Source organism: Adiantum capillus-veneris, chromosome 28, assembly GCF_014529385.1.
Source record: "Adiantum capillus-veneris isolate H3 chromosome 28, ASM1452938v2, whole genome shotgun sequence".
NCBI lineage: Eukaryota > Viridiplantae > Streptophyta > Polypodiopsida > Polypodiales > Pteridaceae > Adiantum > Adiantum capillus-veneris.
In genome coordinates, this window is record NC_140958.1 from 16,917,916 (window position 1) to 16,929,724 (window position 11,809).

General features: G+C 42.1%; 1 protein-coding gene across 1 annotated transcript; it reads left to right on the forward strand.

The window, feature by feature from the left end:
- Positions 1–6,590: 6,590 nt before the first annotated feature.
- On the forward strand, positions 6,591–8,942 carry LOC147420114 (transcription factor bHLH115-like). The gene is made up of 5 exons (XM_086504090.1): positions 6,591–6,903; positions 7,218–7,280; positions 7,944–8,051; positions 8,190–8,352; positions 8,509–8,942. Exons 1-5 carry the CDS (start codon positions 6,791–6,793, stop codon positions 8,788–8,790), a joined length of 729 nt encoding a protein of 242 aa, XP_086360216.1. The 5' UTR covers positions 6,591–6,790; the 3' UTR covers positions 8,791–8,942.
- The last annotated feature ends 2,867 nt before the right edge of the window (positions 8,943–11,809 follow it).

The following is an 11,809-nucleotide window of genomic DNA, read 5'->3' on the forward strand; positions in this document are numbered from 1 at the left end:
AAATCATAAACTTGTGGAATTTATGGTACCATGCCCTCGGTGATTGTTTTAAGCCATAAAGACTCTTTAACAACTGGCATGCCCAATCTTCCTTGCCTTTCTCAACAAACCCTTCTGGCTGCTGCATGTAAATTTCCACATCTAAATCACCATGCAAGAACGTTGTCTTGACATCCATTTGGTGCAACACCAAATTTAATATGGCAACCAATGCAAGAAAGCATCTCAATGTAGTCATCTTGACCACTGGAGAGAAGACTTCATCAAAGTCAATGCCTTGTTCTTGCTTAAAGCCCTTGGCAACAAGCCTTGCTTTGTACTTTGGCTGACTATCATGAACGATGATCTTATACCTGTAAACCCATTTACAAGGTAGAGCCTTTTTGCCCTGTGGTAATTTAACTAGCTTCCATGTCTTGTTTTTATGCAGAGCTGTCATCTCTGACTGCATGGCCAATTTCCAATTCCCGGAGTCCTTCATTTGCACTGCTTCCTTGTAACATGAAGGCTCATTGCAATCAGTCAACATGACATAGTTCATAGATGGAACAAACCTATCAGGAGGTCGCGTGACACGTCCAGATCTACGCACAATAGGTGGCTAAGGCTCAACCACAACCTGTGGTTCCACTCTATCCTGTCCTTGCTCCTCTTGAGCCCTGACATTTTGTCTTGCACGTGCAGGTCCATCTTCTTGGAAGACAAATCTTCTAATCTCCTCAACCCTCTCTGGTTTAGAATGATATTTGGATTCATTAAAGTGAACATCATTGCTGTGGACAACCTTTCTGGATTCGCGATCCCAAAGTATGTACCCCATCACACCAGAATTACCATAGCCTAGAAAGATGCACTTTCTACTCTTTGGCTCAAGTTTGTTCCTAAATTCCTTTGGAACGTGAGTATATGCCTCACAGCCAAAGACTCTGAGATGCTTGTATGAGGGCATTTTGCCTGACCATACCATCTCTGGCACTGAATCCTTCTGCAAAACCTTGCTAGGAGATCTATTTACAAGATGAACAGCTGTTGATACAACTTCATCCCAAAACCCATTTGGCAGCTGTGCATTAGACAACATACTTCTGACCTTCTCTTGTATGGTCCTATTCATCCTCTCAGCAACACCATTTTGAGGAGGATTGTAAGGAGAAGTAAGTTCACGTTTTATACCTTTTGACTCACAAAAGTCCTGAAAGGCCTTTGAAACATACTCTCCACCATTGTCAGTGCGTAAGCATTTAAGCTTCTTGCCACTCTGATTCTCCACAAGTGTCACAAACGTTTTGAAAACACTAAACGCTTCATCCTTGTGCTTGAGAAAGTAAACCCATACTTTCCTCAAGTAATCATCTATAAATGTCATAAAGAAAGAAGCTCCCCCTAGAGATAGGTTAGGCATAGGTCCACACAAATCACTATGAACAAGTGCCAACTGTGAATCTCTTCTACTGCTTCTATGCTTATGTGGCTGCTGTGTTTGCTTACCATACAAACAATGTTCACAGAATTAAAAATCATTAAATGAAAAGCCAGGCAAATAACCAGAACGAGACAAGATTTCCATTCCCTTCTTGGACATATATCCTAACCGGCTATGCCACAAAGAAACGTTCGGCTGCTCGGTTACATTCATTACATTTTTAGAGACATTTGATACATAAATCATGTAAAGTCCTTCAGACTTTACTCCATGTGCTACTGTCATAGAACCCTTGGATATCTTCCACATGTTCTGTCCAAAAGTGGCGACGTAGCCAGCATCATCAAGTAAACCTGTGCTAATCAAGCTCTTTGTAATTGCGGGAACATGTCTCACATTCTTCAGCGTGAAAGAAGAGCCATTCTGAAACTTCAATTGAACATCTCCAACACCTAAGATCTCACATGTCTGCCCATTGCCTAGCCGAACATGATCTTTAGTGGTCACATAAGAGGTAAACCACTCCTTGTTTGGAGACACATGAAGTGATGCCCCTGAGTCCATAATCCAGTCACTCAGGGCATTTCCATCAGATGCTGTAAGAAGAGCTGAGTCCATTGTATTCTTCAAGAAGTAGATGTCTCCTGACACTAGACTGTCATCCTCTGCAACAGTGTTTGTCACATTTATTTCTTGAATCTTCACTGAGGACTTGTTCTTCTCACCATGGTCTTCAGCTTTCTCTTTGCCTTTTTCTGCTTTCCATTCTCTGCAGTCTCTTTTCATGTGACCCTTCTTGCCACAATGGTAGCATTCTATGTCACTCTTGCCTTTAGCACTGCGGGACTTGCTACGAGACTGATTCCTCTTTCCACCTTTGTACTTTTCTTTGGTCCTTCCCCTGACAACTAAGGCTGTTCCTTTGCCTTTGTCCATTGTCTTTCTATTGGTTTCTTCAGTAACTAGACTTCCTTCTACACCTGCTATGTTCAAACCATATGGAGGTGCAGAATTACTCAAAGCTGTGCGAAAAGTGTCCCAACTTTCCGGCAATGTGATCAACAGGAACATAGCTCTAACAGGTTCATCAAACTTGACACCTTGAGTTGACAACTGACTATAGATTGTGTTGAATTCATTCAGATGATTGGACATAGATGCCCCTTCTTTCATCTTCAAGTCAACAAGCTTCTTAAGCCAGTATACATGTGAAGCTGCACTCTGCTTCTCATAAAGATCACTCAGCTATAACCATGCTTGATAAGCCGACATCTCGTCTGCTACATTGAAGTAAACGCTTTCTGCCAAAGTCGGCATAATGGTAGAAAGTGCCAATTCATCCATTTCGCTCCATTCATCTTCGTCCATATCTTCTGGTTTTATCCCCTTGAGCTTTATAGGTTTTATCTGCTTCTTTTGTACCAACACGTGCCAAATCTGTTGCTTCCACAATGGGAAATTGGTTCCATCCAGCTTCTTGATATTGTAAAGAGCAGTGTCCTGTGATCCAGCCATAGCTACGCTTCACAATGGTTTACTTTCCTGGGAAAAATTCGGCAGAGTTTCCCCTGTAAACTGACCTCTGAACCAATATCAACCTGTCAAATGAACCAAGAAAGCTTCAGATTCTGCATAAATTTCGGCAGAGTCTCCTTTGTAAAAGGGCTCTGGTGTACTCAAAAACAAACCAAAAAACAGCTCAAAAAACACTGTCTCTCTGACACTGTAAGCTGCGGGTAAACCTGTCCTGCACCTGTACTGTCTTTGACTGTCCTTTCACTGTCCTGTAAGCATAGACTGCGACAATGCCTCAACGGCAGTAAAGCAAAGATGCAATCCCAACTGTCTAACTCACAGTCAATACATCCTAGCTACCTATCTAAGGGTGCTCGAGGGATCGCTCCAAGACCTGTATCACCGAAAGGATCTCAACATTCGAGAATCCCCCAGCTCAATAAAACCTCACTCGACCCTCAACAAAGGCTGTAGTAAATCTGACAGTACATAGACTTCCCACAAAGTCATACATCCACAAATTTCCCACTGTATGCTGTAACCGCTACGGCGGTTGTTTGCTGCGTGACTCACAGCCAGCAAACCCTCAACAAACATACATCATCTCTAACAATACATCCCATGTGGAAGTACCTGCAATGTCAGGATGAAATCTGGAATATCAAGTAGCAAACACAAGCTACCTGATGAACTAGTGGATGTCGCCTACAGTCTGTGTGTAGATATGCCCGTGTCGTATGTGACACGCCTCCAAGAACTGTGAGCCGTCCTTCGATGTGTAGACAGCCACAAATCAACACTCTGGGAGTGTCGATATCCTCAGCACCTGCAGTCGTAGGCCAAAAACCCCAAATTTGCAGAGTCGGATCTGCACCCGTCGAGACCACGTAGTCGAAAATGGCCTGCGCAGACCTTTGTCGAAGCCGAACGGTGGCCGAGATGACCTCATAATGAAATTCTGACAACACCAAGCCCTTCAGGCTCTCCCACGAGATTTGGGGTCGTGTCTTCGCCTGTCGAATTTCACTCCAATCTGAGTTGGTGACTCTAGCCTCCTGCAGTGCTGCCCCGAGCCTCGATCTGAGCTCTGATACCAGTTAAAGGAGTACGAGCGGAAGTGCGACGCGAGAGAGAGTGCGAGAAGAAGAGCACGACGATATGGTGAACTCGCTCTACTGTAATGTGTAGAGCATAGTGAGTTCTTATTAGGTTTTAACAAAAGAATATGTGTACATACCTGGCGGCCCGCCCACTTACCTGGGCGACCACATTGGGCTTTAGACCCGAACAGGTTTATGGTGATAGAGTATGGTGTCAGATTTTTTAGCCTTCAGACAAACTATTCGATATTTTCATGAGAATGGGCAAACCTACTGCAATAGATATGACATCTCTGGCCACTATTTAGCCCATGGAGATATTTAAGAAATGGGGTCTTCATTTTATGGGACCTTTTACGAGGGTGAGACCCAGGAAGAATAAGTACATAGTCATGGCAACATGATATGTCAGTTAATAAGTGGGTGATAGCCAAGGTACTACCAAATAATATGTCCAAGCCCACAACTTGGTTTATTGATAATCACATCATAGGTTGGTATGGATACCCTCTCAAAATAGTCTTTGACCAGGGAACTCATTTTATTAACAATACTATCGAGATCTAGACTAAGATATTCTCCATGAAGCATTGGAAATCAACAAGGTATTATCCTAGATGCAATGGACATGTTGAGAGTAGTAATAAGACCGTAAAAACTATTCCAACAAAGACTAGGGAAATAGCCTTAGACTAGGGAACTCATTTTATTAACAATACTATCCATATCTTGACTGAGATATCCTCCATGAAGCATTGGAAATCAACACCCTGTGATGCAATGGACATGTTGAGAGTAGTAATAAGACCATAAAGACTATTTTAACAAAGATTGTTCAGAAAGAGCTCCATAGTTGGGATGAGAAGATTCAGATTGCACTATGGGCATACTGAACAACTATCTGGCACTCGACATTGGTGGTAACTTTGGAAAGTTTCAAGATGGTAATTTCAGAGCGAAGTAGTGTGAGGCATCTCTCTAAGGGAGGGTTCCCACCTTCTACATGGATGGCCTATGACGGAGGGCACATAAAATGTCGAGCTAACTGCAAGGGTAGAATTCATAAAGGCTTTATCACTTTTAAATAACTCAGCTAGTTATATTTGGGACATGTATTGAAAATTGGAGCTTCAAGATTCAAATTATTTTGACGAGTTATTTGGGTCTCCTATGTCATGTCAGGGACCTACCCAACTATGCAAGGTGGGTACGCCTTACTTTCACACGTTCCATGGACGAAACAAGAGCTTGTCACGTCCTTGAGAACAATATCAATGTAAACTAAAATCAGATACACACTTTTAAATGACCCAAGAATCATCACAAGCTATATTATGACCACAAGTCAATCTCTATTGTTTTGTCAACCAAATTACACCCAAATGTAGTCAAACTTGTACGGATGATAATCAAGACTCGAATGGCCAATCCTATGGTCTGAGAATCACCAAATAGTATAAGGTTACACAATGATATTGAACTTCACTCCTATTTTTAACATAACAAAACTGGCATCTAAGGCATCCTATTGCTTAGAAATGATGATCTCTATCATAAGATATTAGGGAGTCACAAACCAACTTGAGAAACATTGCGAGAGGCTTACATAACTTGAAGAGTCTTCACCCGACAATGTGTAGCAATCTTCAAAATCGAATTGCAACAACGTATGAAGGAGAAATGAGTAGATAAAGCTTGCAAATACACACCCTCACTAAATTGTATGCTCAACATAGTTATTCTCATTAAAAACTTATCAAAATAAGTTACAAAAGTGACATTTATACTTTGGCTAGACTTGACAAAATGAGTATAACCAAAAGTGATAAATACAAACTAGAAGCTTGTAGTCCCAACCCTCAACGACCTTGACTCATAATTACATCTGAAATAATCAAAATTTACAAATCAGGATGACAAACTCAAAGTGGATGACATCATGTATTAATGACAAAATTACAAAATATGGCACATGATCTTCACTCTGCAACAACTAATAGCTTAGCTGCTAGTAGTCTCAAAGGCTAATGAGACCTCATCTCATGGGTGTTGCATACCACGTTCAACGCAACAATGTAAGGATGTCTTCATATGCAAAACCATTATTGTATGAGATGACTTGTAGATGTTGCTTGCATGGGGGTCGAACCCTTCCTAGCCAGTTGAGCGTCCTAATCTTTGCAAACTAGAAAGTTTACACGAAAGATGGACTCGCTACCCTTAGCTCGTCGAGTATGCACAAACCTGAAACGAACACACTTTTGTGTGTGAATACATAGTAATCAGCATCGTTTGTATAGCCTATACATGCATGCATTCACAAGTCAAGCGGCCTACCAACAATATTACCTAGATGGCACTGGGCGTCACCATGCATGTGTGTGATGTCATAGAAGGGTTCCACATGCTGCATGTCAACGCCCATTGAACGTGGCATCAGTGAGCACGCATTGGAGGATTGACTTCCTTTTATGGGAATGGGCTTTTTTAGGTCCTCCTTTTCTTGCGATTTTGGCTCTCTCTCTCTCTCTCTCTCTCTCTCTCTGCTCGTCGATATCGTCGAGGGGCGTTCTCAAAATGGAGCATGGCCTCTCACTACTTCCCAAGCGCCCACAACCCCAAGACACAGAAAACGCGCACCTACACTCACGCAACAGAGCTCTCTGCTACGAGAGATAGCTAGAGAGAGGGAGAGAGAGTCCTTGTATGTGTACTGTGCGTCGCGCCGCTCCGCTCTTCCCTCTCTCTGGTAATGGACAACCCAAATGATCCAGCAACTCGTTGGATCTCGTTCCTTGAGCACAACCTTCTTGACATTGAACCTGCTCCCAACTCCGCAGAAGCCCCTTTCTGGAATGCCTGCAGGTAAGGATTTACATGCTATTACTATGGGAGGCTAATTCCCTTGTCATGCCCCATATATACGTCTGCATGCTCTCATGCATGCAATTACAAGCTGGAAGCACATGCACACATCATGTTCATTGTGCCGAATCCACATACATGCATATGTACATACTGCATACATGCATGCACCCATGCGTACAGATGAGGCTGCCATGCATAGGTTTTGCAACCCATGTTATAATCAATTGTAGCTGTATTCATTTGGTTGATGATTTCCTTCAAATTTGATCAGCATTTTCAACAGGTTAATGTTCTCTCTCTTGTGCATTCAGTGAAAACGAGAACCTGAAGGCCGAATACAACGTCTTGAACCATGACAATAACACTAAGAAAAGGTCAGCCTGCTTATCATCGGTTGATCCTTCTGTTCTTTTATAACGAGAATCTGTTATGGAGCTTTTTACTACTGCTGAAACTCATATTTTTCGCATGAGAAGTTGCATTCTAATCTTTCAGGGTTCTACTTCTCTTTCAGAAAGTGCTAACAAATGGCCAACCATAGGTGTTGATTTTACAGTAGAGGAAAACCTATCTGCAGGGTCCGTTCCTTTTCTCATGGGCTTCCAGCCTTCGGTAGTCAGGCACACTAAGATGTGTTATCAAAAAAGCGGCGGCAAATAATGAGCCAGCAATCTACAAATGGAGCATCAAATTGTGGAATTTGGTTGCTTGCTTGCAGAAATTTTCTCTTTAGATAGAGGGGCTTCTTCAAAAATTTGGACAGTAATAGAGTGATTTCAATACGATTGCAGGCATTGCTTGAGCTCGCTGCTCTGATTATGCAAGAAATTGTTTGTCAAAACTCATCGCAAGTTTAATTTTGCCAGTTTTTGCATAGGTCATTTTTGAAGCCAAGTCGCTTATTGTGTAGTCGACACAAAAGAAAAGTTACTATGTGGAGTTTTGGATGCCTTGCTTGAGCCTTTTTTTTTGGTGTGCGTTTCTTGCACGTTCTGTGCAGAGGAGCTAACTAAGACCTCATTTTGTTTTGTAAGCAGGACAAGAGAAGAGTATTCTAGTGGAGCATGCAAAAGGGACGATTGCCCGAGTGGAGCGTGTGGAAAGGCATGTCGAGAGAAGCTGCGTAGGGACAGGCTAAACGACAGGTATGCTGTTTTTTGAGTTCTGTTTGCATCTTTTGTCATGCTCAAAATGATATTGAGGCTGGTCGGAATGCACACATGGCCATCTCACATCAACAGAAAAGTAGTTCTGCATTTAAGGAGATTGCTTCCATATTCTAGGTTCATGGAGTTGAGTGCGATTCTCGAGCCAGACAAGCCGCCAAAGATGGATAAAGCTTCAATCCTCCGTGATGCAGCTAGGATCTTGGGACAGTTACGGGTCGAAGCTCAGCAGCTGAAAGATGCTAATCATCAACTTCACGAAACCATCCGAGAGTTGAAGGTTAATTTTTCTGTTTCATTGGGCCGCATGCACTTTCATTGCTGAAGATAATTTTGGTGCAATTCAATCCACATTGCTGGTCTTGTCCCATGCTGAAGGTGAAATGATAGTGATCATGATGGCTTTGCCTAATATGCTTACTCTCTAATACTTCAGGCAGAAAAGAATGAGCTACGTGATGAGAAGACAACGTTGAAATTCGAGAAGGAGAGACTAGAGAAACAGTTGAAAAGTGTAAGTGTACTTCCGGCCGGCGGCTATGTGGGGCACCCAGCAACTCTGCATGCTGCATATGCACCGCAAAACCAAGCCGCCAACTATAGCATCAAGACCTCCCCATATGCTGACATGCCCTTTCCCACTACCATGTCGCAGTGGATGCCTCCTTCAACAGTGGACATCTCAAATGATCATATGCTCAGGCCCCCTGTTGCTTGAGTAGCTCATGCATTGTACATCGATCTCTCTCCACTGATAATGGCCGTATCAATTTGGGATGAGCTTTTCTAGGGGAGTGCATTATGCATCGATGAGGGGGGAGGATGGAATCTGTAAGATTCATGTTCTCTATCTCCCATCTTTGGAATGGTCACGGAAATCCCTACACGGTGAAGCGCATTGTGTATCAAGTGCCCACATAGCTCACTCCGGATGTTGCGACGGATATTAGCTGTCCCTTTCCACCCTCGTGAGCGGCAGTAGCCTGCAGACCAACGGCCCCCAGTTGCATGCATTCGCAGCACTTTGTGTACCCAATATACCTCTTCTCTTTCTCAAACATGAGGGTGCTCACATACTAAACACCAACAGAACATGTGTTGATAAGGAGACAGCTTATGTGGTTGTTGTTGTTTATGGTTAAAGCTTTCAAAGATTGGAGAGGCGAAGGTTTGTTATATGTAAATTAGTGTTTTGGCTATAATTGAAGAGAGTGAGAATTGCAAATACTGTTATGATTTTGGTTATTGGTGACTTGCTTGAAGGTAATAGGGTTCTGCTATTCACATTAGTCAGTGAGGCTTAGAATCCAATTTAAGAAAACTAGAGTATGTAGTCTCGATCATAAGGAATACATATTCATCATTCAAAAGTCACATTTGCTTACTCTATTTGCATGCTAGTGCACTTACAACATTGCTTATTGACTTACAAAGCAAGAATCAAGTGCAACAATGAGAATTTTTTATTCTGATATGTTATCTCTCATATGGGTTTCAAAGAGTGACAAGCATGTAATTGCAAGCAACCATCCTTGATGCTTAAGAAGCATGTCACTGCAAGCAACCATCATCTTTTTGTGACCTTGATGCTTAAGAGTTTCTATTTGGCTCTCAACTCTTGCCAGGGTACTTGAAAAACAGTGTCCTTTTTTTTAAAGTTTTTTTTTCGTTTTCTGGTTTTTGTGTGAGGGAGGGGGATGCCAAATTTTTGTTGGAGTTATGTTATCAATAGGGACTAATCTCTCGATATGTCGAGATTTGTTATCGAGTTTGTAATAAAGATCTTAATAGTTTGAAATCACAATGCACATCCATTATTCTTAGCTACCCTACAAGTTTCTACTTTCCCATAGTGCAAGTTTGCAAGCATTGGTTCTTGTCTCTCCATATGTTGGTGCTACTTCTCGTAGGGAGCTTTTAGTTACTGATCTTCCAAAGCAATAGAGCTACTAAGTTAATGATCTTCTAGAGCAATAGACCTAGTAGCTTCTTATTCTGCCTTGGATGGCTGATTTAAAAGTTTGGGGCTAATTTTGCAAACCTTTTTTAGCCTATGGATAGAAGTTGCAATTTAAGGGTAGTTCTTCAACCCACTTGAGCCCATCACTTGGGAATCCTTACAACATGTGTGTGTATTTCTTGCATGCTTGCCTAGTCAAATAGTGAACATTTTGCATATGGTTTTGTGTGCTACTTTTCGTTTGTACAATTGATTACGTACGTGTAGAATATGTTATCACTTTCAAGGGTCGATTGTTTGTTTTTAAAGTCATGCATTGCTACTGAATGCCTAAATTTATGTCCATCCATTTTAACTGAAATAACTCATTATCCGAGTTGATTGGCTCTCTCTCTCTCTCTCTCTCTCTCTCTCTCTCTCACACACACACACACACACACACACACACACATATATATATGTATATATACATCTATATATATATACATATATATATATATATATATGTGTGTGTGTGTGTGTGTGTGTGTGTGTGTGTGTGTATGTGTGTGTGCGTATATATATGTGTGTGTGCGCGCGCGCGCACGCACACACATGCACGTGTGTGTAAGATGGTAGGGCACATTCTCGGTTGTTCTCTTGCTTCCAGTTTGATTTCTGCTTGGAAGGATGTAACAAGTAATTTATCATGGCACAGTCATCGGTAGCGGGAAAGAAATTCGCTTTGTTTGGAGAGTCTTCATTGGAGCCAGGCATTCTCTCTTACTTTGGTCGGCCATTCACCTCGTCAAGCTTATTTTCTCTCTTATTGTGGCCTTCATGTAGTTGATGATGTGTTGATGAGGTGGGCTACATCTTCCAGTTTCCCATTGCCGCTCGCCATTTTGGATTGGGTATGCTTTATCGTCAGCTCTGGAGAGAGCTTCAACACATGCTGGTTGACTTTTTACCCATTCTCCCTTTGGTTGATGTTAGCCACATGTCTTATTGGAGTTTCCAGGACACGCCTTTTGAGGCCATTTCTGCCAATCAAGTTTATACTCTTCTTCTACCGCGGCCTTGGCTTGCTCACCATTGTAATGCCCTAGGTCCATGCACAAGTCTCATACTTGGTGGAGGAAGCCTATCTTTGCCCTTTGGAAGAGCCACTTGCCTTTGAAGGAGCGTTTTTTTCTTTTGCGATGCTTGCCTAGAGTCCTCTCACTTGGCACCTTTCTCAGTGCATGTCATATATGCTCTTCGCGGTGTGTCCATTGCTCGACTTCATAGTAGATTGTTGATCACTTATTCTAGGATTGCTGCATTACTAGAGTTTTTCTTCACCGCCTTTCAGCTTGTATGCTCGGGGGCCATGTAATCATGTTAATGTATAATGTGAGTTCAAAAGAGGGGGTTTTAAAATGCGAAAAATTCAGGCAATTTAACAAGGATACATACTGAAATAAGGGGGTTTTATAATCAATTTTGGAAAAAAAATCTAAAATAAGGGGTCATTTTATTTATTTGGACATGTTAAAAGAGGCGTTTTTTTGATACTCTGCGAACACACGTTATATAGGGGGGTATTAAACGGTGAACCCCCCGAGCTTGTATGCGGCTCTGTCTCCCCTTGATGGTCTCCACACAAACGGTTTTTGGCTTTTGGCATTCTCCCGCCTTCCTTACAACGATTTGCGGTCTTCTTCATGTGAGTCAGATATTGAGCTTATTGAACCCTTTGGCACTAAGTAATGGTTTTATGTTCCACCACTCTAATGCAGATCGTTTTCAATTTTTC

Excerpts from the sequence above, each read along its gene's own strand:
- LOC147420114 (XM_086504090.1), top strand. The coding sequence starts at position 6,791 with ATGGACAACCCAAATGATCCAGCAACTCGTTGGATCTCGTTCCTTGAG. Across the intron at positions 6,904-7,217 it reads CCTTTCTGGAATGCCTGCAG|TGAAAACGAGAACCTGAAGG; the intron begins GTAAGGATTTAC and ends TTGTGCATTCAG. Across the intron at positions 8,052-8,189 it reads AGGGACAGGCTAAACGACAG|GTTCATGGAGTTGAGTGCGA; the intron begins GTATGCTGTTTT and ends TCCATATTCTAG.